Here is a 27977-nt window from a genome sequence, read left to right as displayed (position 1 = left end):
CACGGTCACACTACTCATTCTGATCATTCAGAATTTCCCACAGTGCACATTGCCGACTTCTATAGCTATATCCCAAATGGCATCCTTTCCCCCCAAAGTAGTGCACTATTTGGGGAATAGTTTCATTTGTCACGTAGATGTTTAAGCTGCCTTTTCTCAGTGGCTGAGAACTGTGATTAGGCAGCCTGTTTTGAATCGATGTCAACATTTCCAATACAGTCCTGGGGTGTTGGTGTGTTGAATAGTCCGGTCTAGACCGAGGATGAGTCACACACGATCCAAAATGCCCGCAGGTAAGGAACGACTGGGAGATGTAAACACTAGCTGGCCAGCTTTTTTTCCCTGTCACATTTTATACAGCCAGGCAGACAGACAAGTGAAAAGGAAGAACACACACCTAGGTCCATGTGAAAAACACTTCTTCATCAATTAAACACTTCTTCAATCGACTCATCACATCAATCAAACTAGGAAATATTCATGTCATGTAGCCTATTGACCAATCTGAATAACGTCCCTGGTCTGGTGTTCTGGGGTTAAGGTGGGCATTACCTGAAGTACAGCCCTGACATCAGACTGACTGCTCACTTTGGACAATGTTATGCTATAGCCATCTTCTTTACAAGAACACCAAAGCATTAGGGACACGAAGTAATGTAGCTATATTAGCGTTCAAAAGTTTAAGGTCACTTAGAAATGTCCTTGTTTTCCATGAAAACATACATGAAATGAGTTGCAAAATGAATAGGAAATATAGTCAAGACGTTGACAATGTTATAAATAATGATTTTTTAAAATTGAAATAATAATTGTGTCCTTCAAACTTTGCTTTTGTCAAAGAATCCTCCATTTGCAGCATTTACAGCCTTGCAGACCTTTTGGCATTCTAGTTGTCAATTTGTTGAGGAAATCTGAAGAGATTTCACCCCATGCTTCATCAAGCACCTCCCACAAGTTGGATTGGCTTGATGAGCACTTCTTACGTACCATACAATCAAGCTGCTCCCACAACAGCTCAATAGGGTTGAGATCCGGTGACTGTGCTGGCCACTCCATTATAGAAAGAATACCAGCTGACTGCTTCTTCCCTAAATAGTTATTGCATAGTTTGGAGCTGTGCTTTGGGTCATTGTCCTGCTGTAGGAGGAAATTGGTTCCAACTAAACGCCGTCCACAGGGTATGGCATGGTGTTGCAAAATGGAGTGATAGCCTTCCTTCTTCAAGATCCCTTTTACCCTGTACAAATCTCCCACTTTACCCCCACCAAAGCACCCCCAGACCATCCCGTTGCCTCCACCATGCTTGACAGATGTTGTCAAGCACTCCTCCGGCATCTTTTTGTTTTTTCTGCCTCTCACGAATGGTCTTTTGTGTGATCTGAACACCTCAAACTTAGACCTTTTTTCCAATCTTTCTCTGTCCCGTGTCTGTGTTCTTTTGCCCATCTTAATTTTTTATTTTTATTGGCCAGTCTGAGATATGGCTTTTTCAATGCAACTATGCCTAGAAGGCCAGCATCCTGGAGTCGCCTCTTCATTGTTGACGTTGAGACTGGTGTTTTGCGGATACTATTTAATGAAGCTGCCAGTTGAGGACTTGTGAAACACCTGTTTCTCAAACTAGACACTCTAATGTACTTGTCCTCTTGCTCAGTTGTGCACCGGGGCCTCCCACCTCTTTCTATTCTGGTTAGAGCCAGTTTGCGCTGTTATGTGAAGGGAGTAGTACACAGCGTTGTAAAAAATCTTCAGTTTCTTGGCAATTTTTTGCATGGAATAGCCTTCATTTCTCAGAACAAGAATAGACATGAGTTTCAGAAGAAATGTCTTTGTTTCTGGCCATTTTGAGCCTGTAAGGCTGATGCTCCAGATACTCAATTAGTCTAAAGAAGGCCAGTTTTATTGCTTCTTTAATCAGGACAACAGTTTTCAGCTGTGCTAACATAATTACAAAAGGGTTTTTAATGATCAATTAGCCTTTTAAAATGATAAACTTGGATTAACTAACACAACGTGCCATTGGAACACAGGAGTGATGGTTGCTGATAATGGGCCTCTGTACGCCTATGTAGATATTCCATAAACAAATTTGCCGTTTCCAGCTACAATAGTCATTTACTACATGAACAATGTCTACACTGTATTTCTGATCAATTTGATGTTGTTTTAATGGACACAAAAAATGTGCTTTTCTTTCAAAAACAAGGACATTTCTAAGTGACCCCAAACTTTTGAACGGTAGTGTACGTCTAGATAATGCATTTCTGCCAATTAGGAATCCCCAGCTTCGAATTCAATAAGCTGGAGATGGAATCCACCTCTGTTTCTCTCCATGCCTCAATGCATTAGCTTGTTTCCCCAAGCTGCCAGACACCATTAGAGAACTGCAGAAGGACTGCAGGGTAAACTGGGTGGTGAAAAACACTTCTTTGGCAGCTTCTGTGTTTGTCATTGAGGATCTGACTGTTCCGTTCTGTGAGGCAGGGATGGAATATGTGTGTTGGTGGGAAAATGACATTGATGCATTCTCAACTGGAACAAACTGTTTTATCTCACGGGTTGACTTGTCCAGCCCGGGGAAATGTTTGGTACGTCTTGGGACATCTCACACATCTACAGGGCCTAGTGAAAGTCTACACACCCCTTGCACCTTGTTTTCACATTTTGGGGGACTTTATTTTTTTCCTACAGATCTACACAACCTACTCCAGATTTTTATTTTTTTTATTTTTTTACCCCTTTTTCTCCCCAATTTCGGGATATATAATTGGTAGTTAGTCTTGTCCCATCGCTGCAACTCCTGCACGGACTTGAGAGAGGTTAAGGTCAAGAGCCATGCGTCCTCCGAAACACAACTCCGCCGAACCGCACTGCTTCTTGACACACTGATCGCTTAACCCAGAAGCCAGCTGCACCAGTCGAAGGAAACACCGCTGGCGACCGAAGTCAGAGTGCATGCCCCCGGCTTGAATAAGATTCTACCAACCTCTTATGGAAACATACAGCCATTGTTTTTGTCAAAACTGCTCAAGCTCATTACATTTGGTTGGGAGTCATTGATGGAAGCAATATTCAAATTTTGTCTCAGATTTTCAAGCAAATTTAAGTCAGGATTGAGACCTGACCACTCAGGAACACTCAACACCTATTGGATACATGTGTGTTGACATAAGAGTTGTACAAGGTTGGTAGAATCTTATTCAGTATGATCCACAGCTGTAATGGCTGCCAAAGGTGCTTCCACCAAGTATTAAGTCTGGAGTATGAAGACATATGCAATCCGAGACGAGTGGTGCAGCGGTCTAAGGCACTGCATCTCAGTGCTAGAGGCATCACTACAGACCCTGGTTCGATTCCAGGCTGTATCACAAATGGCTATGATTGGGAGACCCAAAGGGCAGTGCACAATTGGCCCAGTTTCATTAGGGTTTGGCCGGGGTAGGCCATCATTGTAAATAACAATTTGTTATTAACTGACTTACCTCGTCAAATAAAAATACATTTTATTTTAATGTGTATTAATTAGGAACATTTTCTATAAGTTTCTTTCACTTTGGAAATGTGGAGTAGGTTGTGCAGATCTGTAGGAAAAACATCAATTTTAATCCCCTTTTAGATGTAATTTTAAGGCAGCAGAATGTGAAAGGGGTGTGTAGACTTTCACTAGCGACTGTATGTATCTTTTCCCCTCTTTTTTTTAACAAACACACTCCCATTCCCATTTCATCACTAGGAATCTTATGACATGATAGGGGTATCCCTGAATATTAAAAACTACTCATGGGATATGAGGGACGGTGGATGAAAAATGACTCTCTCGTTTCTAATTTCATAACCTGTCCGATAGATTGATCTAGTGTAGGTACAATGGGCAGTAGGTACGAGGGGTGTGTGTGGTGATTGTCTGTAATTACACATAGAGGAACATTAAGTCTGACAGATACATGGAGGCTGCTTGATGAGGGTGCCCATTTCAATTAAGGACATTAAATGAGAAAACCTTAGAGTAGTTCCCTGCCAGACATAAGCAGAATTAATACACTGCACAGGCTCATTAACTAGCATGTTAATTGCACCCTAATTAACCATTTAGTTATTTGAGTACCCTTTTATCATTTAGTCACAGTCAAAAGGAGAAGAAATGGCAGGTATGTCATCACCTTGGTTACTAACAGTTGTAATTCATCCATCATGGGTCTCAGTGTGAGTCTTGGGTTGAAAGTAGAACAAAATTAATTTCCATTGCCTCAACAAGACAATGGACTGTAACGCCTCCACATTGAATGTGAAATTAAATGAACTGATGAAAGAGTGCATGTAGGCCTACTCCCATATTGATGGTTGATTGGTCAAATAATGAACCTGTCACTGTAAGCAGGGAGAGAACGTGATTAGGAAGAGGAACCAAAATGGCCGCCAAGGTGTGAGCATAGAGATAGATAGAAGACTCATCTTTGTATCTGTGCCATTATGACGTCTGTGACAGTACATTTTCTTCTTCTCGATTGGCTGATCCCTGCTGCTGTCCCGGTTAGACATGACTCCAACAGGGTGCAACCTTTCTTCTATGAAAGAAGAAATCCCCAATGTATTTACAGGGACTAGCCAAGAAAAGAGAGACCACTGGCCAGTGTGATTCTACTATTTATTACACATATTACATTCTTAAATACAAATGATTCACTCAACAGTTCTTGCATAGAGATATTACAATACCAATTTAAAAAAGAATTATGAAACAAACCAGTAACAAAAATAAATCTTTCCTTTTTCCATAATAAAGAACGTCGTCATACTAACATCATAAAATAATAATTTTGAAAACACTTTGTACAGCAAAAAAAAGGAGAGAGAAAGAGAGAGAGAGTACAGTTAGGAATATGGGAGGGGGGCGCTGGTAGAAAAAGGGAATGTTTTTTGAGGTGCTGTTTCACTAAGGATGGTGTACAATACATCTTCATTTACTCTCACACAAAGCAGTGATTTAGTCCCACACAAAGCAGTGATTTACTCCCACACAAAGCAGTGATTTAGTCACACACAAAGCAGTGAAAGCCATTGTTGTATAACCAAGCTCTGATGCACAAAGACAAGTAAACATGAGGTGTAGACTGCAGACATAAAGTAAATGTGAAGTGTTTGTCTGTTTCAGTAGTTCTTTGTGAATGTTTTTACTAACTTACTGATGTGTCTCTGATCACAAACAGGAAACATGATGTGTCTCTGATCACAAACAGGAAACATGATGTGTCTCTGATCACAAACAGGAAACATGATGTGTCTCTGATCACAAACAGGAAACATGATGTGTCTCTGATCACAAACAGGAAACATGATGTGTCTCTGATCACAAACAGGAAACATGATGTGTCTCTGATCACAAACAGGAAACATGATGTGTCTCTGATCACAAACAGGAAACATGATGTGTCTCTGATCACAAACAGGAAACATGATGTGTCTCTGATCACAAACAGGAAACATGATGTGTCTCTGATCACAAACAGGAAACATGATGCGTCTCTGACAGGAAACTGGAAACAGGAAATACATCAACACTGGTGTGTGCATCATGATGTTTCAGGGAGCCGAATTTGGGACGTAACATCCAAAGTTCATGTGGTGGTCAGACAGCTGACATGGTAGTGGGCTTGAAGATGATGACAGAGTGCACAGCAAACACATGTCATACAGTACATCAAGATGCAGTGTATAACTATCCACAACTGTAAAACAATCAAAATGCCTGTCTTTCTGTCACTTTGAAATGTTGTAACAAATTGTAGTGCTGAATTATACCGACTGAAGAGATGAGGTGATGAATTATTTTGTACATTTTACCTCCCTTTTTCTCTACAATTTTGATCTTGTCTCATCACTGCATCTTCCCAACAGGCTTGGGAGGCAAAGGTGGAGTCAGGCATCCTCTGAAACATGACCCGCCTAACAGCGCTCCTTAACACCCGCCAGCTGAACCCGGAAGCCAGCCGCACCAATGTGCGGGGTGACCTGGGTCAGCCTGCAGGCACCCGGCCCGTCACAAGGAGTCGCTAGAGAGCGATGAGGTAAAGCCCCCCCGGCCAAACCCTCCCCTAACCCGGACGATGCTGAGCCAATTGTGCGCCGTCCTATGGGACACCTGGCCACGGCCGGATGTGGCACAACCCGGGAATGAACCCGGGTCTGTAGTAACGCCTCTAGCACTGCGATGCAGGGCCTTAGACTGCAGCGCCACTCGGCAGGCCAGAATGAAGCTTAATTTTGACTCCGCTTTGTATAAACCGCCCCAAAAGGGAACTCTGTTCAAGTACACAGTGAATCTTGTTGTACGATAAAAAAAAAGATGATATCACAATCAACATCTCAGTAATCAACTGGTGGCTAGCATTTACAGAGAAAACCTACATAAGAGCATTTAGTTAAGTTGTTGTCTTGACGGTTTCACCCTGGAATACAGAAAGGTCTGAGCACAGCGAGCTGCCAATGGAGGAAACATTAATCACAGTCCCAACTACTCTAAAACATTTGATGTTGCTTGTTTCCTGCTGTGTTTCCTACAATAAAACGGGTTTTGATTCTGATCAACCACCGTTGTCTGTGCATTTTTGGTCTTTCATGCTGGTTTATTGGAACCAATCAGACACATGGATATTGGACAGTAAGCCTCAAGGGAGAGTGTGGTAAAGGTTTGATATACACAGAACATTATTACCAGGTTCCTCTTTTGGTCTCTTTTATACAAATCATTGAGATGACGTGTGCAATGCATTCAACCTCCCTGCGTGTGTTTGTGCACAGCTAAGCTAGACGGGCCTGGAGGTCTGGGTTGTGTTCATCCAGGAACACTGTAGCAAAAGGTTTTAAAACGTCCATGCGGTACGTTCAGGTGGTAGCTTGTTTCACTCGGATTAATTTCCTCCCTACTGAACATGACCCTGGAGTTTGTATTCCTTGGTATTTGCGAGTAGCAGGACAGGAGGCGGACACTTTCTAGCAAACTAATGCCGGGGCTGGGAATCGGGCCGTGTTGGTCAGTGGGGAAATGTATGTTTGTCTGTCTTCTCGCCAAGTGATGTGTGCGTTTCTGCACCTGCCAATTCTTACACAGTTCAGGGTGAGGAAAGACCACGGTGATGATAATGGTGAAGAGAAGACTACCGATGAAAGTGAATCACACTGCCTGGCTTGTGCTTCCCAGTACCACCTATATGACTGCACAACAATCCCACTGACCAAGTCCTTTCTGGGTGCTAATGCCATGCACAGACAGACAACAGTACATTCACAATAACTCACTCACCCTCCAAAAAACCTTGAACGGTAACAAGAAGAATCCTCCCTCAACATAAAATACATTTCCCACATCCCACCTTGAGTACAAGCATCTCAGCCTATTGAAATGAACTGTAGACATGAGCAGAATTCTGTTAGAAATGCAAGGGGCCGACAAAGTCTCTGTCTGTATGCTTTTGACTCTGGCTCTAGTTTTGTCTTTTGTCTGGTAGTTGCATTCTGTAGTTCTGTAGGGGGTTGGCCAAGTACTCCCATAGACCAATGTATCATTTCAAGCATGTTGAAGAGTTCAGAGGCTTGGTACTTTGATGGCGAGGTGCTGTACAGGATCTGTGCGCTCCGAAATGAATTGTTCTCAGCAAAACATATAGGGAAAGGGAAGAGATTTTAGAAAATAAATTAAGAAACCTGTACACATAATTTACGATATCCTTTGCAGTCTGTGCTTCGGTAGCTGTTTTGCTACTTGTCTTTCGCTTGTGCATATGGCAGTCCACACTAGAACAGTATGTGTCCAAGCCAACGTTTGGTGAGTTTCAAGACTTTCCAGTTCAAGACCGAAGGGTTTACAAATTACATTTTTTACAAAAGTTTTAAAAGTGTCACTGCGCAGCTGTGGAGGGGAACTCAGAGAGGAAACAGAGAGGAGACAGGCAGGAAACAGAGAGGAGACAGAGAGGAGGCAGAGAGGAGACAGGCAGGAGACAGGCAGGAGACAGAGTGGAAACAAAGAGGAGACAGGCAGGAGACAGAGAGGAGACAGAGAGGAGACAGTGAGGAGGCAGAGAGGAGACAGAGAGGAGACAGAGAGGAGACAGAGAGGAGTGCATCTGGAAAATAGGAGTATGAATATTATAGTTCAATGTGATCATCAGTTGTCTGTCATTGACTGGGTCAATGTCTTCCGGTTGACCTTTGACTCCTTACAAGAGGAGTTTGACTGGGTTGGCTTTGCAAAGTAGTCTTGTCCTGTGGTTATTTGCAGTTGTCCAAACTCTAAGATAACCTTTGAAAGAGCAACAGAAAATGGGACGACATTTCTTTTACTCTTTATACGACACAAGTGTCAGTCGGTATTGTGTTACTGTCTCCAGGCAGAATCCCAATCTGGCAGTATCAGATTTCCAGGACTCGGGTGAGGCAGAGCTGCTTTGGGAACAACATTAGACCAGACTGTCTGTTTGTCTGTCTGTCTGTACACAAACGCCATGATTACGTGCCCAATGCAGCCCCACAGACACTGTCCTTTTGTCTTGCTCTCCCATGTCTTCCAAGGCTGATCCGATCCTTGATCTGATGCAACCAAGCTTTTGATTGAACTCTCTCTCCTCAGTACCCTTTTCAACACAACAGAGACGGGCGTGATGTTCACCTCCATCTTCACCTCTCCTCTTCTCGCTCTCCTCCTCTCCCTCTCTTCTCCCTCCACCTCCTCAGATATGCCTTTTCATGTGTAGTGCCAAGTGATCCGATCGTGAGAAACATCTGCAGAACGGACAGAAATGATGTCGTTAGCTTGTTGCCATGGCAGGAGGAACTATTGTTGAGTCAACAGTCTAACTGCTGCTGTTAGCGAGTCGCTAGTGCGTCAAGGCAATTCTAATGCACATGCAATTAAACATGTATGACTAATTCATAATCAACATTTCAATCAAGATGTTCAACAGGGCCGGTAATGACTGCAGCTGCATTATGAATAGGAATGGAAGCTGCAGATGAATCTGTTGAACCAGTGGTGGAAAAGCAACACTAACAGCGTTTGTTCTACCATTAAGGCACAATTAGTTGAGCTGTCTGCATGTATAAGAAATGCACACAAACAACATCAGAACTAAATTAGTAGAACATATTGAAATTGGACTCATATATTTGTTCGAGACCAAAGTCAACAAAGTAAAACATGAAATCACATTATGTACCAAATATGAATATTTTATTCGATCATATTCCTAACTTTTTCTTCTTTACTTTCCTCATTGCTACAAATAACGACATATTTATGTCTGACTCATACGTCTGGATGAATGGAGATGTTGGACACACAGGTCCCTGTCTGACTCATACGTCTGGATGAATGGAGATGTTGGACACACAGGTCCCTGTCTGACTCATACGTCTGGATGAATGGAGATGTTGGACACACAGGTCCCTGTCTGACTCATACGTCTGGATGAATGGAGATGTTGGACACACAGGTCCCTGTCTGACTCATACGTCTGGATGAATGGAGATGTTGGACACACAGGTCCCTGTCTGACTCATACGTCTGGATGAATGGAGATGTTGGACACACAGGTCCCTGTCTGACTCATACGTCTGGATGAATGGAGATGTTGGACACACACAGGTCCCTGTCTGACTCATACGTCTGGATGAATGGAGATGTTGGACACACAGGTCCCTGTCTGACTCATACGTCTGGATGAATGGAGATGTTGGACACACAGGTCCCTGTCTGACTCATACGTCTGGATGAATGGAGATGTTGGACACACAGGTCCCTGTCTGACTCATACGTCTGGATGAATGGAGATGTTGGACACACACAGGTCCCTGTCTGACTCATACGTCTGGATGAATGGAGATGTTGGACACACAGGTCCCTGTCTGACTCATACGTCTGGATGAATGGAGATGTTGGACACACACAGGTCCCTGTCTGACTCATACGTCTGGATGAATGGAGATGTTGGACACACAGGTCCCTGTCTGACTCATACGTCTGGATGAATGGAGATGTTGGACACACACAGGACAGGGAGGTGAGGTGACACACGGATGAGGTGTTGTTGTGAACATCAACATACTGTATTACTGTACAGCTCCTCAAGCTCCTCTCACGTTGTCATAGTAACATAGTCTCCTATAAAAAAAAAGTATAACCTGAGGGTTCTGAACAGTTGTCATGGTAATATAGGCTCCTATAGACAGCAGTATAACCTGAGGGTTCTGAACAGTTGTCATGGTAATATAGGCTCCTATAGACAACAGTATAACCTGAGGGTTCTGAACAGTTGTCATGGTGATTTAGGCTCCTATAGACAACAGTATAACCTGAGGGTTCTGAACAGTTGTCATGGTAATATAGTCTCCTATAGACAACAGTATAACCTGAGGGTTCTGAACAGTTGTCATGGTAATATAGTCTCCTATAGACAACAGTATAACCTGAGGGTTCTGAACAGTTGTCATGGTAATATAGGCTCCTATAGACAACAGTATAACCTGAGGGTTCTGAACAGTTGTCATGGTAATATAGGCTCCTATAGACAACAGTATAACCTGAGGGTTCTGAACAGTTGTCATGGTAATATAGGCTCCTATAGACAACAGTATAACCTGAGGGTTCTGAACAGTTGTCATGGTAATATAGTCTCCTATAGACAACAGTATAACCTGAGGGTTCTGAACAGTTGTCATGGTAATATAGTCTCCTATAGACAACAGTATAACCTGAGGGTTCTGAACAGTTGTCATGGTAATATAGGCTCCTATAGACAGCAGTATAACCTGAGGGTTCTGAACAGTTGTCATGGTAATATAGTCTCCTATAGACAACAGTATAACCTGAGGGTTCTGAACAGTTGTCATGGTAATATAGGCTCCTATAGACAGCAGTATAACCTGAGGGTTCTGAACAGTTGTCATGGTAATATAGGCTCCTATAGACAACAGTATAACCTGAGGGTTCTGAACAGTTGTCATGGTAATATAGGCTCCTATAGACAACAGTATAACCTGAGGGTTCTGAACAGTTGTCATGGTAATATAGGCTCTTATGGACAACAGTATAACCTGAGGGTTCTGAACAGTTGTCATGGTAATATAGGCTCCTATAGACAACAGTATAACCTGAGGGTTCTGAACAGTTGTCATGGTAATATAGGCTCTTATGGACAACAGTATAACCTGAGGTTTCTGAACAGTTGTCATGGTAATATAGGCTCCTATAGACAACAGTATAACCTGAGGTTTCTGAACAGTTGTCATGGTAATATAGGCTCCTATAGACAACAGTATAACCTGAGGGTTCTGAACAGTTGTCATGGTAATATACTCTCCTATAGACAACAGTATAACCTGAGGGTTCTGAACAGTTGGACAGTGGATCTGTGTTTGTGTTTTTACTCCGCTTCTGTTGTTTTTCTACACTTCTGTAAGTCTTTACATTTCTTAAGGACTGGAAGACTAGCTCTTGGTGGGCTAAAATACATCCTTATAAAAACCAATCAAACAGGTGGGAGCAGAATGCAAACACATAGGAATCTAGACGGGACCCTGCAATGAATTTCTCAGTAAAGTTCATCTTTGTTGGCTTTTTTTAGGCCTCTTTTAAGGCGTTTAAGTGCTCCCAACATGACGGGTGCCTTTCTGATCTTTATGGTCTGGACCTAACATGACTACTATATGCCCTGTACTACAGTGTTGCTTACTAGGGCTGGCTGCATCAGTCTGTTAAGTACTGTAACTGCCTTGCCAAACACTGAGCTTGAGTAACGCATGCCTCGCCTTCAGAGTCGATACACTTAACAGGCTTGTGTTGCTGCCTGTGTGTGTGTGTGTGTGTGTGTGTGTGTGTTTGGTGTGTGTGTGGTGTGTGTGTGTGATGCGATTGTGTTTTGACATACCTGTCACAGTGGTCACACTTAAAAGGCTTTGCGCCCGTGTGTTTGCGGTAGTGTCTCGTCAGCTCATCGCTCCGGGCGAACCGCCACTCACAGCCCTCCCATGAGCACTTGTAGGGCTTCTCACCTGAGGACAGAAAAAAACACTCCTGTTTATTACTCATCCACCAATCACACGCATGTTTAACACTTATGCACCAATCATACGGATGGTTATAGCAAGCATCCACCAATCCCACGTATTAGAGCTTGATTATTACCCCTCGGTAAACTGATATAACCATTACAGTTTATGATGAACAGGATCGACGTTGTACAGAACAGCTGCATGGCTACATAAAATCAAACATTAACATTGGGCTCAGTCAACTAGATGGGGGGTATATTCCCATCGTACTGTGTTTCACGTGCAGCTAAGTTGATAGGAGACTTCCATTTAGGAGGGTGTGTGTGTCTGTAGCAGCAGACTGGTCATCTGGCATTTCGGGCAAATGCCAGAAGGGCTGGTCCATTTTTTGCCCATTGGGCCTGTCTGACTTGGGGTTTTTTTGCACAAAATTATAATTTGTCAAATAATGGGCGTCTTAAGGAAAACATGAGCCGCTGTGTTAGAAACGCCATGGCTGATTCTGGTTCCAGTCTGCCCCTGTGTGTGTGTATGTGTGTATGTGTGTGTGTGTGTGTGTGTGTGTGTGTGTGTGTGTGGGAGTGTGAGAGAGAGACATGTTAGGTGTGTGTGTGTGTGTGTGTGTGTGTGTGTGTGTGTGTGTGTGTGTGTGAGTGTGAGAGAGAGACATGTTAGGTGTGTGTGTGTGTGTGTGTGTGTGTGTGTGTGTGTGTGTGTGTGTGTGTGTGTGTGTGTGTATAGTGTGTTTTCATGGATGCGGAGGGGTTCCCAGTGGTCTCTTATCCTGCTGAACGGGCAGAAATGAAAAGGAGGAGAAGAGGAAGAGGAGAGGGGCAGAGATACTGGTGGGAGGTGTGTGTATGTGCATGTGTGTGATAATTAGGCCAGTGGTGTTGCTTAATGGGAAGTTACTCTATATTTACAATCTGCCAGCTGCCTCCCTCTCTAAGGAGATGTCACACACATCCACCAATCATCCCAACTAGACTGCATAACACAGACATCAGACTAAATACAGTCTCATAGAAACACCAGACTAAATACAGTCTCATAGAGACGCCAGACTAAATACAGTCTCATAGAGACGCCAGACTAAATACAGTCTCATAGAGACGCCAGACTAAATACAGTCTCATAGAGACGCCAGACTAAATACAGTCTCATAGAAACGCCAGACTAAATACAGTCTCGTAGAAACGCCAGACTAAATACAGTCTCATAGAGACGCCAGCCTAAATACAGTCTCATAGAGACGCCAGCCTAAATACAGTCTCATAGAGACGCCAGCCTAAATACAGTCTCATAGAGACGCCAGACTAAATACAGTCTCATAGAAACACCAGACTAAATACAGTCTCATAGAGACGCCAGACTAAATACAGTCTCATAGAGACGCCAGACTAAATACAGTCTCATAGAGACGCCAGACTAAATACAGTCTCATAGAGACGCCAGACTAAATACAGTCTCATAGAGACACCAGCCTAAATACAGTCTCATAGAGACGCCAGCCTAAATACAGTCTCATAGAGACGCCAGCCTAAATACAGTCTCATAGAGACGCCAGACTAAATACAGTCTCATAGAGACTAGAGACTATATAATATAATATAACCTTTATAATATAATATATATACTATAATATAACCTATATAATATAATCTATATACTATAATAGAATTTATATAATATAACCTTTATAATATAATATATATACTATAATATAACCTATATAATATAATCTATATACTATAATAGAATTTATATAATATAACCTTTATAATATAACATATATACTATACTATAACCTATATAATATCATCTATATACTATAATATAACATATAATATAACCTATATAATATATATACTATAATCTATACAATATAATATCATCTATATACTATAATATAACTTATATTATATAACCTATATAATATCATCTATATACTATAATGTAACTGATATAATATAACCTATATAATATATATACTATAACCTATGTAATATCATCTATATACTATAACTTATATAATATAACCTATATCCTATATAATAGGTTGTCTATCCCTGTGGCTCAGTTGGTAGAGCATGGTGTTTGCAACGCCAGGGTTGTGGGTTCGATTCCCATGGGGGGTCGGTACGGAGAAAAAAGAAAAAAAATGTATGAAATGAAATGTATGCATTCACTACTGTAAGTCGCTCTGGATAAGAGCGTCTGCTAAATGACGTAAATGTAAAATAATATATATATAACCTATATAATATCATCTATATACTATAACTTATATATAATATCATCTATATACTATAATATAATCTACATAATATCATCTATATACTATAAAATAACTGATATAATATAACCTATAAAATATATATACTATAATATAACCTATGTAATATCATCTTTATACTATAACTTATATAATATAACCTATATAATATCATCTATATAATATATATATGCTATAATATAACCTATATAATATCATCTATATACTATAACTTATATAATATAACCTATATAATATCATCTATATACTATAACCTATATAATATAAATACTATAATATAACCTATATAATATAATATATATACTATAATAGAACCTATAATAATATAACATATATAATATAATCTATATACTATAATATAAACTTATATAATATCACCTATATAATATATACACTATAATATAACTTATATAATATCACCTATATAATATATACACTATAATATAACTTATATAATATCACCTATATAATAGCTCCCCAGTGTGCTTGGATGGTTTAATGAGGCACGGTTTGTAAGAGCAGTTGTCACACGTTTTATATCTCTCTTCAAGAGCTCCATCCAATCCACATAACACTTGCTTCATCAGCTTTCAGAATGCAATTAAGAAAGGAAGGAAGCATTTTGTGGTTTACAGTGCTTTTATAATGACCTGCCTGCTATCTCCCCAACCAAGCTGCTGAAGAACTGAAAAGGTACATTACCATAATAAAGCAAATGGGATGACGTGTGTCAGCAGGTGAAGATGTTTTTAGGGGACTAGCCCCCTCTTCCTCCTTGGGCCAGCCTTCTTTGGTGTTACTCTGATGTTGTCCATAAGGAATTCACTACTCAACAACTTAAAATACCAGAGGCCATTCTTATATTGAGAGGCTAGCTGAGTGGTAGGTAACAGAGGCCATTCTTATCTTTAGAGGCTAGCTTGGTGGTGGGTAACAGAGGTACCAGGTGTGTAACAGAGTACTTATCACTCACATCCAACTCATTCCCCAACACAGGTTCACATTTCCCCTATCCTCCCCTCTCCTCTAGCCCCATCCTCCTCTCCTCTCCTCTAGCCCCATCCTCCCCTCTCCTCTGTCCTTTCCTCTCCTCTAGCCCCATCCTCCCCTCTCCTCTAGCCCCATCCTCCTCTCCTCTCTCCTTTCCTCTCCTCTAGCCCCATCCTCCTCTCTCCTCTAGCCCCATCCTCCTCTCTCCTCTAGCCCCATCCTCCTCTCTCCTCTAGCCCCATCCTCCTCTCTCCTCTAGCCCCATCCTCCTCTCCTCTCTCCTCTCTCTCTCTAGCCCCATCCTCCTCTCTCCTCTAGCCCCATCCTCCTCTCTCCTCTAGCCCCATCCTCCCTCCCTCTCCCCTCCTCCCCCTCCTCCCCTCCCCTGTCCTTTCCTCTAGCCCCATCCTCCTCTCTCCTCTAGCCCCATCCTCCTCTCCTCTCCCCTCCTCCTCTCTCCTCTAGCCCCACCTCCTCTCCCCCCTCCTCTCTCCTCTAGCCCCCCCCCTCTCCTCTAGCCCCATCCTCCCTCTCCTCTAGCCCCATCCTCCCTCTCCTCTAGCCCATCCTCCCCTCTCCTCTAGCCCATCCTCCTCTCTCCTCCTCTCTCCCTGTCATTTCCTCTCCTCTAGCCCCATCCTCCCCTCTCGTCTGTTCTCTCTCCTCTGTCCTTTCCTGTCCTCTGTCCTCCTCTCCTCTGTCCTTTCCTCTCCTCTAGCCATATCCTCCCCTCTCATCTCCTCTAGCCTTAAAAACAAGAGGGGCAGATTTAGGTCTGGCCCACTCCCTCCCTCCCTCACACCGGCCAATTATAGTCCTGGGAGGCATGGATGCCTGACTCAGTCTCCTAGCAACGGGGTAAGGGATGAAACACGAGGAGGAGGCAGCTAGTGCAGCTGGCTGGATCTGGCATTGGCAGCACACGCCGCTGTGCCACTAGCCAATTACCACTCACGCTGGCAGAAAAGAATGCAGTTGCCTAGCAACCTGCACTGTAACGCTGTACATTCTTGGTGGGGGTAGGGGGTGTGGTGGTTGTGAGGGGGGAGGCATAGTGGAGAGAGCATCGATACAGGCTGAGACCAGTGCCTAGAGCACAGCATATAACCACTCCAGCTACACACTCCTGCATTGATAGGCTATGGTTGCCTAGCAACTAACACACACACACACACACACACACACACACACACACACACACACACACACACACACACACACACACACACTACACACACGACCCAGCCTCTCAGGTGCCTGAGTTGTGGTTAACTGCATTTCCTCCATTAGCTGGAGATGGACCGGGGTATCGTGATCTCTGAGGTCATTATGGGGGCACTGGGAAAGCACTTTACAGACCAGTACTACTCACTCCTACACTTTTACTGTTACACTCGTCAATGCTGGCTTCCTTTATATGAGCAGAGAGGGAGAGTGTGTGGGTGTGCGTGCATTGGTGTGAGAGAAAGGGAGAGATGGAGGAGACAGAGAGAGGAGGGGAGGAGGAGGAGGCAGGACAGAGAGAGACGTGTTTTTACTCTTCCTCTCTTCAAAATCGAATTGCACACTTCCTTATCTGTGTTCAAACCTCCATTCATAAAACTCACTGCAGGGACGTGTCATTTCCACAAAGTCTGCTCGATTCCAGCTCTATTGTTCATATCTTCTCTGTCAGTCATTTATGGGAATAACAAGTGAAGAAAGGAGGGGTTTGAGTCATGCCCTGATGATTGAACGAGAGGCCCATGGCACTATGTCTCCGACAGATGTTTCTACCTCTCCTCCTCAGTGCTCGGTCACTGTCTCGGTTCTGTCAGTGGCTAAAGTAACTATTTCAGCTAGCTATAACACTGACCCTGCTCTTTTAGAGCCAGCATGTCACTGAACAGTACAGGTGGACTGAGATGTTTCTACCTCTCCTCCTCAGTGCTCGGTCACTGTCTTGGTTCTTTATGTCTCTGAGTGACTAAAACAACTGTTCCAGCTATACTCTCTTCCATGTGTTCCAGCTATACTCTCTTCCATGTGTTCCAGCTATACTCTCTTCCATGTGTTCCAGCTATACTCTCTTCCATGTGTTCCAGCTATACTCTCTTCCATGTGTTCCAGCTATACTCTCTTCCATGTGTTCCAGCTATACTCTCTTCCATGTGTTCCAGCTATACTATACTCTCTTCCATGTGTTCCAGCTATACTCTCTTCCATGTGTTCCAGCTATACTCTCTTCCATGTGTTCCAGCTATACTCTCTTCCATGTGTTCCAGCTATACTCTCTTCCATGTGTTCCAGCTATACTCTCTTCCATGTGTTCCAGCTATACTCTCTTCCATGTGTTCCAGCTATACTCTCTTCCATGTGTTCCAGCTATACTCTCTTCCATGTGTTCCAGCTATACTCTCTTCCATGTGTTCCAGCTATACTCTCTTCCATGTGTTCCAGCTATACTCTCTTCCACATGTTCCAGCTATACTCTCTTCCACGTGTTCCAGCTATACTCTCTTCCACGTGTTCCAGCTATACTCTCTTCCACGTGTTCCAGCTGTACTCTCTTCCACGTGTTCCAGCTATACTCCTCTCTCCATGTGTTCCAGCTATATCCCTCACTCTCTTCCATGTGTTCCAGCTATATCCCTCACTCTGGAATGGACCCCGACTCTAAATGGGAAGCTAGTGTGGATATTGGAACAGACCTGTTGAGGCTGTAGAACTGACATGGAGCGTTAGAGTCGGGGTCTATTCCATTTCAATTCAGGAAGTGAACTAAAATTCTAATTCAAATTCTCCTCAATGCCTTTCAATAAGAGAACAAAAAAAACAAAAAAATCTGAATTGGTTTGGTTTACTTTTTGAATTGACTGGAATTTAAATGGAATTGACCCCAAACCTGGTTAGCATACAGGTGTTTGAGAAGTGCCAGACTTATCCTATAGAAAGAGTACGTAGAGGGATACGGGGCGGCAGACTAAAATAAACTGGGAAACCACGGCTTATCCAGGTCAATCCATCAATCACGGGGCAGTTAGTCACTCTGCGGACAGTTTCCTGACGGAGGTCTGAGTGGTTTGGGATTGAGATTGAGGAGAGTGAGAATTATGGCCATTTCCCCCTCCGGAAATCTGCTGAGGAAGTAGTGTGGTAACCTTGAGGAGGAATACTGATAGCAGAGTATACTGAGGGTACAGGCAGCGCTGAAGAGTACTGAAGTACTCATTTTGGGTGCTGGTGCCAGGACTCTAAGTTTAGGTGGTAATTCTATTTTAGGGCCAATATTCTATAATTGGAGGAGCCAGTGAGCACTGACCCAGGGTTAGGGTTAGACGAGGAAGAGGATGAAGAGGCTGAGTAGGAGGTAGAGGATGATAAAGAAGATCTGTGGATCTGTTCTGTAATTCATAAATGAGGCTCCGTTCACAGAAAAGACCATGATGAGTACCAGGTATGATTGAAGAGAACCTGAGCTAAAAGTAAGGAACGTGAAACATGGATGGACGAGGGATGTCTAAGAAGGTAATGCATGATGCGTAGTAGTTGTGATGGTGTTGGTCTGTAGAGTCTGTCTGAGAGCTCGCCCTGCCTGTTAACGACTCAGATGATCTACCTCTTTGATAAATGATACTTATGTTTTCAGATTAAGTGACTTTCCCTGGGCAGAAGTGAACATAATTAAGCTTGCCTAGTGCAATGGGATGGAACAGAATAGTCCCAAAAGTGCCGTACATTTGGTATTCAAGGCAGGCTCAATCTGATGCTCAATGTATCTGAAATAAAAACCAATGCTATTTCAACTGTGCTGTAGACTGCAGCGTAGTGCTGATGAGTGTCACCTGTGTGTGTCCTCTGGTGTGCCTTGAGATGGGAGCTCTTGGTGTAGACCTTCCTGCAGCCGTTAAACTGGCAGCGGTGGACCCTCTTCTTGTTCTCAGAGATACCCCCCACGCCCATCACACACGTGCCCCCCTGCTCGCCGTCGCTGTGCCCGCCTGTGGTGTCATGCCTTGTGGGCAGGGGTGGCGCGTTTGTCGCCGCCAGCCTGGCGGCGCTCAGCCCCACCTTCCTCGCCACCAGTTTGAGAGTGAGCGTGCCGTCCGCGGACGCCGTCAGAGTCTGGTGGGGGTCGGGCTTGACCAGGTGGCGTCCCAGCTCCGGGGACGAGGGCGGCGTCAGGGAGGTGACGGCGCTCAACTGGGCTGGGTGTACCCCTCCCCCTCCAGACCCTAACCCCACCCCGTCTCTAAGTTTGGCAGACTTCAAGGCCCCAGAGAGGTGCTTCCGAGAGGGGCAGAGCAGGGGCGGTAGAGGAGGGCTGGGGGGGTCCGGGAGGCTGGGGAGGAGGGGGTCTAGTAGGTCCTCTTCACTGTCCTCCTTCAGGTAGGCCGGGGTGAGCAGGCAGTCAAGCTCCTCGTCAAAGAGGTCCGACAGCCTCTTGGGCTCCGTCTGTAGATAACGCTCCAACTCCAGACATGTCTGAAGGGAGAAGGGAGAGGAGACGGGGTCAACATACACACTCACACATAAACCCTATGTCTTAACACTGATATACAGGTACTTGTATAGTGGTACTGGTATTCCCAGACTGGACTCATAACCTTGGCTGAAGCACATGCTACATAGAATGACTATAGTGCAGATTTCAGTGGAATACTGGAAAACGGTGCTGCTGGTGGTGAACATCCCTGTAAAGCTGGGTGGATATTTCCTGTTCGGATTTGTTCACTAGATCACCTCATTCAATTAAAAAACCCTGACAACTCACATAATTACTACGCCAGTCAGGGCTGGGTGATATGTGGAGCTCTCTCATCAACTGATATAATGGATCCAAGTGAGCAGGCAACTAAGGCAATTCATTGATGAATAGCTCACCCCTGATGCCCTCAATTGCCCTTCGTTCCCACCACAGGAGGTTGGTGGCACCTTAATTGGGGAGGATTGGCTCGTGGTAATGACTGGAGCGGAATAGACGGAAATGGTATCAAATACATCAAACACATGGATGCCATTCCATTTGATGCCGTCCTCCCCTCAGCAGCCTCCTGTGGAGCCCACTCCCATACCCTATCATTCTGTATGTCTTTCTGACTGTAACATGTATACAGGTAGATCAGAGAAGACACATCCCTGATTGGCAGATGAGTGACCACCCTGATTAGAAGCACCTGCTGCTCGTCGGTTGTTCACCTGTGTTCCCTCCAAATGCTGTTCTGAATGAAAATGATTTGTACCTACACACTCAAGAAGGCTGCAGAGCCCAAACGTCCCTGATGCAGTGAAAATAAGAAAAAAATAGATATTTTAGGCGACATCTTTTTGAGTGCGGACCCATCATACCTTTTTATATACGCGGAGAAAGACTGCTGCAGTATTTTTAGAACCCCAGGGAGGATAGTAGATGGTAGAACCAGCCCCACATTACCAGGCCTGGCAGCTCTGCAGAGATGGCTCATTACACACAGATTGATTACAATGGCTGGAGTGGGGAGAGGAGCCCTGAACCGACTAACCTTTCTCTCTCTCTCTCTCTTACACACAAGCACAGGTCTCTCTTTATTGAGCACAGATAAGCCATGCGTGCAGTTTTACAACCCTCAGATAGGGGAGAGGACAGATTTATTAAGTCATCAGTCTTGGGATTTCCTTCTGGTTTGGCCGTATGCTAAAATAACGGAATACTCCATCATAAACGCCCAGCATATACCTAGTAGACCAACTCCATCGGACAAAGTCTGGCTCTGTTCAAGAGGGACGTGTTGGGTTGGAGTTGCAGGAACGCTGTTCAGCACAGCAGCGCTCTCCGCACAAAACCATAAAGGCGTTTTGTTTGATGGCAGGGCCCCTCTCTCTCTCTCTCTCTTTCTCTCTGATAGCTGTGAGTTGTGTTTGGCATGTAGAGGCTAAAGTACTCTGACAGTGGCAATGGGAGAAAACAGCACTGCTGCCGGGCCCTTATGCTAACCATTTCAACTGAGCCAGAGGAGAATGACAGACAGCTCCATTATGGAGGTGGAGGAGGTACAGACGAAGTTCATATAACTACACCCCCCCCTTGTTTCTGTGTTCTGCACTCCAAAAAAACATCCGCTCTTTATTATATGCATCTGTTGCTAGGTGATACTTTTATTTGGGGGGGGGGGGGACTGTTAAACTAATTTGCATATTAACGTAAAATTGTAAGCACCCCCAAGAGTGTGTCAATAGAGAAATGCTGCGGAAATATCTTTCTTACCTGTTATAATGGGGACTTATTTCAAGATGCTTTTAAAAAAGAACCTTTTCCGTGGTTTTACTGTTCCCGTGATTGCTGCGGACGTTGTAAAATGTAATTGGAAAGAACTGAATTTACGAGGGAGGCAATTTAAGTGTTGGCGACATTAAGAAGTGATAAGAAAATGCTATGCTACAATCTTCACTGAATTCAAAAGGGAGAACAATCATCGATACAGCCATTGGTCACTGTCTGAGTCTGCTAACACTAGTGAGCTCACTGTCTGAGTCTGCTAACACTAGTGAGCTCACTGTCTGAGTCTGCTAACACTAGTGAGGTCACTGTCTGAGTCTGCTAACACTAGTGAGCTCAATATGTTCATGCAGTGTATAGTTCATGATGTGGACACGTTCAGCTTTCATGATTCATTTCAAGCTATTTCCCTCCCTCCCTCCCTCCCTCTCTACTCATGGGGTTATGAGTAAAGAAAGAAAGAGGGGGAAGTAAAAATGTACGAGGAAGAGAGATGGCTGGAGAGGGAGGAGGGGAAAAGAGATGAAGAGAGAGACATGAGGGACAGAAATGAGGTATGGAAGAGCAACAGATGGAGGGAGAGTGAAGGAGGGGCTGAGGAAGACCGAGAATAACCGGGTGAACGAAAGTGTGAAAAAAAGGGGAGGCCGAGAGCGAGAGAGGGAGCAAGGGCTTGCCTTGGCTCTCACAGTGGGAGGTAAAACCAATCCCGGGCCTGTGACATTCACCGTAACGGTATCCTCACAGCAGGCTAACTAACACACGGCCAGGAGCCTTGCATTCTGAATACCCACCTCAGGGAAAGGAGAGATGAGACTGCCCTCTGAATACCCACCTCAGGGAAAGGTGAGATGAGACTGCACTCTGAATACACACCTCAGGGAAAGGTGAGATGAGACTGCCCTCTGAATACCCACCTCAGGGAAAGGTGAGATGAGACTGCCCTCTGAATACACACCTCAGGGAAAGGTGAGATGAGACTGCACTCTGAATACCCACCTCAGGGAAAGGTGAGATGAGACTGCCCTCTGAATACACACCTCAGGGAAAGGTGAGATGAGACTGCCCTCTGAATACCCACCTCAGGGAAAGGTGAGATGAGACTGCCCTCTGAATACACACCTCAGGGAAAGGTGAGATGAGACTGCACTCTGAATACCCACCTCAGGGAAAGGTGAGATGAGACTGCCCTCTGAATACCCACCTCAGGGAAAGGTGAGATGAGACTGCACTCTGAATACACACCTCAGGGAAAGGTGGGATAAGGCTGCACTGTAGCGGTTCCGTAGCAGTAAGTGTAGGTTTCTACCCAGTACACCTAGAAGAGGACTGGCCCTCCCCTCTGAGACTGGTTCCTCTCTACCCAGTACACCCAGAAGAGGACTGGCCCTCCCCTCTGAGACTGGTTCATCTCTACCTGGTACAGCCAGAAGAGGACTGGCCCTCCCCTCTGAGACTGGTTCCTCTCTACCCAGTACACCCAGAAGAGGACTGGCCCTCCCCTCTGAGACTGGTTCATCTCTACCCAGTACAGCCAGAAGAGGACTGGCCCTCCCCTCTGAGACTGGTTCCTCTCCACCCAGAAGAGGACTGGCCCTCCCCTCTGAGACTGGTTCCTCTCTACCTAGAAGAGGACTGGCCACCCCTCTGAGACTGGTTCCTCTCTACCTGGTACAGCCAGAAGAGGACTGGCCACCCCTCTGAGACTGGTTCCTCTCTACCTGGTACAGCCAGAAGAGGACTGGCCCTCCCCTCTGAGACTGGTTCCTCTCTACCTGGTACAGCCAGAAGAGGACTGGCCACCCCTCTGAGACTGGTTCCTCTCTACCCAGTACAGCCAGAAGAGGACTGGCCCTCCCCTCTGAGACTGGTTCCTCTCTACCCAGAAGAGGACTGGCCACCCCTCTGAGACTGGTTCCTCTCTACCCGGTACAGCCAGAAGAGGACTGGCCCTCCCCTCTGAGACTGGTTCCTCTCTACCCAGTATGCTGATGTAAAAAGGGCTTTATGAAACACATTCAATGTATTGAATATGAGTATAGGTCAGTGATGTCAGGTGACCTGTGTTGAGGAGGAGAGTGTATGCCAGTGGAGAGGTTTAAAAACCTTGGATTGGTGTAAGATAAGCATGGGCTAGAAGGACTTTCCACCATATTTCTTACAACTTCCCTTTTAAACCCAGGAAGGGAAGTGAACAGTGCTTTAGTCAAAGGGCTAGAGAATTGGGATACAGACAGGGTGTCTGAGGGGTTTATTGGAAGGTAGAAGATGGAGAGAAGATGGAGGGCTGGGAGAGACAGCAGACTCCATCTCTCTCATTAAAGGAATATTGTTCAAGAGAAGGAATTATTCAGCATTTTCTTCACTTGTCTGTGTATCTTTCTCTGCAATGTGTGTGGTTTTCCTCTCGTTGTCAGGTTTAAAAGCAGTGCTCTGGCATCCCTCGGAGGCTGATGTCTCCCAAAGGGCAAGATGGGGCGGCAGGTAGCCTAGTGGTTAGAGTGTTGGACTAGCAACCGAAAGGTTGCAAGATCAAATCCCTGAGCTGACAAGGTAAAAATCTGTCGTTCTGCCCCTGAACAAGGCAGTTAACCCACGGTTCCTAGATCGTCATTGAAAATAAGAATTTGTTCTTAACTGACCTGCCTAGTTAAATAAAGGTAAAATAAGTCCTCTTTATCTTTCATTTTAACAGGACACTTGGACTGACACTGATCTAAAAAGTCAACATGGATCATCTCCACACAAAGATATCTTTAAGTCTTTCAGGTTTAAAGCAGACTCCTTTTCTATGCATGACTTATAACAAAAGAGAAACCCTCTTTGGGCCGCCAAGTTGGAGCGGAACTGAGGTGAAGTTATCCAATGACCTGCTGCACAAGAAAGTCGTCCAAAGACGGATCTTTCCACTCCAACTTGGCGGTCCATTTAGTGCTAACAGTGAAGACATGCCCACAGCCAACAGTTGCATTCAGCCCTAACCCTGTCTGAGTCAGCATGTTGGGCAAACAAACAGTCCGTGATATGACATTTTGCTGCTATGATAACAAAGCCTTTGGGTGGAGCTGAGCTGTGTGTTAGTCACCAAGCCACCAGGGATAGTATTTATGGCTGGAGAACTGACCTGCCCCCCCCTCCCACACACACACACACACACACACACACACACACACACACACACACACACACACACACACACACACACACACACCACAACAAAGATAGGAGGGGACCCAGAGATGCAGACAAAGCAGATTATCGGTCCAAGCACACACACTCCCCACATACACACACTCCCCACATACACACATACTATAATTTTACCTGGACGTATGTACACACTTTCCCAGGGTGGGATTTAGGAACTGGGCACGCAAGGCATGTGTCCCGGGGCCCTCTACTTCCAAGCGTCAAGATTTAGTTTTTCGGTCGGGGCCCCCCAGATAGCATACAATCATGTTATATGCCATGCAGGAAATTCGCTTTAAAACGGCTAAATGTTCTCTCAGTCACATGACAAAATGTGAAGAACAGCATGATAAAACTACAAATGTTTCTCTCTGCCCCATGACAAAATGTGTTGAACAAACCCCTCAACGGCTATCTAGTATTACGCTTGACAGAGGCTCTCTCCAATACCAGTTTTTGTTTTCCTTCTCACATCAAGCTAGTCAGTGGCTTACCCAGACAGAGTGAGTCATGTGTCACACGCTGAAGTGAGAGCAGCTCAGAATAGCGAACAAAACACCACTGAGCCAATCGTCAGGCTGGGGTGAACTATACAGATAACAATGTTGTTCCCCTATATATATATATCCTATCTAACTTCTACATATAGTAGAGTATCCTGCCTCTGTCTTAGCCTCTACCACTGCAGTACAACTGTTACCCCATCTATCTCAACACAGCCTTCCCCCAATATTCATTCCCACCCACATGGCCACCACTAGTGTCCCTGCAGATACCAAGCCTGCCAACACACGCTATCCCTCCTCTCGCCCCCTTTAGCATCCCTCCCCTCAGCCCAGCACACAGCACGCCATTAGTATCAAAGTGCTAGCTAAGCTACCACCCACGGTTGTCTGCCTGGCTGACTGCTGGAGAGGCTGGTAAAAACAGAGGTTAGCCTATAAAAACAAACAGATTTCATAGACCCCTGACTTGAGGCCAGAACACAAGACACTTAAGTGAGATAAGGTGGATATGGGTCATTAATGTTGTGAAGATTTAATCCTGTTGCTTCAGTGCAATTATTTGCCAGTTAGTGGCCAGCCTGTTAGCTTGCATGATTCTTGCCATTCTCCTTCGACCTCTCATCAACGAGCTGTTTTCACCCACAGGACTGCCGCTGACTGGATGTTTTGTCGCACCATTTTCAGTAAACTCTAGAGAGTCCGTGGGAGAGAACCATTATCGTGAATGGGGTGGTGTACCTAATAAACTGGCCTCCGAGTGTATAGTGGCATCACTATTAGCTCCATGAAATCTTCATCGACATGGGTCATCTGTCAAGTCAGGTGCCTGTTCTGTCCACCAATGAGAAGCTTCGATGTGCTGCCTCACTCTGAGGTGTCACCAGCCAAATGACCATTCTCCAGCAGCCTGACTCAAGCAGAATCGTTTGGTTGCCGGGCTTCATCCCTGTGTGTGTGTGTGTGTGGTGTGTGTGTGTGTGTGTGTGTGTGTGCGCGCGCAGAGTCACAACACCAAATCGATGCGAAATGATGCGACAGTGTGTGGTCTCATCAGCCGAGGCCCTCATGGCCCTCCCAGAGGGTCATTTATGACTTCGATGAGAAATACTTAGAAATGTCCCTCCTGCCTCTCCACCACATCCTATCCCCTTCCCGCTGCTCCTCAGCCCCTCTCCTCCTGCCTGCAACTGCACTGCCTGCAACTGCACTGAATTGCTGCGGGGACTTGCTTCCATTCAACCACAACAGCATTAGTGAGGTCGGGCACTGATGTTGGGCGATTAGGCCTGGCTCGCAGTCGGCATTCCAATTCATCCTAAAGGTGTTTGATGGGGTTGAGGTCAGGGCTCTGTGAAGACCAGTTAAGTTCTTCCACACTGATCTCGACAAAACATTTCTGTATGGACCTCGCTTTTTACATGGGGGCATTGTCATGCTGAAACAGGAAAAGGCCTTCCCCAAACTGTTGCCACAAAGTTGGAAGCACAGAATCGCCTAAAATGTCATTGTATCCTGTATAGTTAAGATTTGCCTTCACTGGAACTAAGGGGCCTAGCCGGTACCATGAAAAACAGCCGCAGACCATTATTCCTCTTCCACCAAACTTTGCAGTTGGCACTATACATTGGGGCAGGTAGCCAAACCCAGATTCATCTGTCGGATTGCCAGATGGTGAAGCGTGATTCATCACTCCAATGGCAGCCGACGCTTGGCATAGTGCATGGTAATCTTAGGCTTGTGTGCGGCTGCTCGGCCATGGAAACCCATTTCATGAAGCTCCCGATGAACAGTTATTGTGCTGACGTTGCTTCCAGAGGCAGTTTGGAACTTGGTAGTGAGTGTTGCAAACGAGGACAGACGATTCTTATGCGCTACACGCTTCAGCACTCGGCGGTCCTGTTCTGTGAGCATGTGTGGCCTACCACTTTGCGGCAAAGCCGTTGTTGCTCCTAGACGTTTCTCCTAGATGTTTCTACTCCTAGACGTTTCTACAATAACAGCATTTACAGTTGACCGGGGCAGCTATAGCAGGGCCGGAATTTGACAAACTGACTTCATGGAAAGGTGGCATCCAATGAAGGTTCCACGTTGAAATTCACTGATTTCTTCACTAAGGCCATTCTACTGCCAATGTTTGTCGATGGGGATTGCATGGCTGTGTGCTCGATTGTATACACCTGTCAGCAACAGGTGTGGCTGTAATAGTTGAATCCACTAATTTGAAGTGGTGTCCACATACTTTTGTAAATATAGTTTACTAGCAGCAGCACAGGCCTGACTGACTTGACTGTTCACAGGGAAGAAGACATTACTCCATTTTCTGTACTGATCTGAGTGAGAGAACACTTAGACTATAGCCTCGGTCTATTACCATTTTTAAACTACTGAGCCAAGCCTAAACAAATATTTCACATTTCTTTTTTATTTTATTTAACCTTTATTTAACTAGGAAAGTCAGTTAAAAAACAAATGTATATTTACAATGACGGCCTACACCGGCCAAACCCAGATGACGCTGGGCCAATTATGCGCCGCCCTATGGCGGTTAGGGTTGCAAAGGGTCGAAAAATTCTAGGTCTTGTGGCATATTTTGGTTAAACTATCCCCAATTCAATGGAATTGCAACCCTCTTCATACACAGTGCATTCTTCCATCACATGTACAGCTGATTCTCAAGATCTTGCACACTAATGAGATGCTATTGAGCCCACACTAC

General features: G+C 44.8%; 1 protein-coding gene across 1 annotated transcript in view; it reads right to left on the bottom strand.

Annotated features, from left to right (window-relative positions):
• Window positions 1-4628: 4628 nt before the first annotated feature.
• LOC106574839 (Krueppel-like factor 7) overlaps window positions 4629-27977 on the bottom strand; it is a 53553-nt gene continuing 30204 nt past the window's right edge. The window contains exons 2-4 of the mRNA XM_082963635.1: window positions 19156-19795; window positions 11922-12045; window positions 4629-8778 (exon numbers count right to left, since the gene is read on the bottom strand). Of these exons, the coding sequence (XP_082819761.1) occupies window positions 8727-8778; window positions 11922-12045; window positions 19156-19795 (816 nt within the window). The 3' untranslated portion in view covers window positions 4629-8726. The remainder of the gene's footprint in view (window positions 8779-11921; window positions 12046-19155; window positions 19796-27977) is intronic.

This window comes from Salmo salar, chromosome 17 (genome assembly GCF_965601325.2).
Source record: "Salmo salar chromosome 17, fSalSal1, whole genome shotgun sequence".
Classification (NCBI taxonomy): domain Eukaryota; kingdom Metazoa; phylum Chordata; class Actinopteri; order Salmoniformes; family Salmonidae; genus Salmo; species Salmo salar.
The sequence above is the reverse complement of the archived record's forward strand: the minus strand, read 5'-3'. Positions and strand labels throughout refer to the sequence as shown.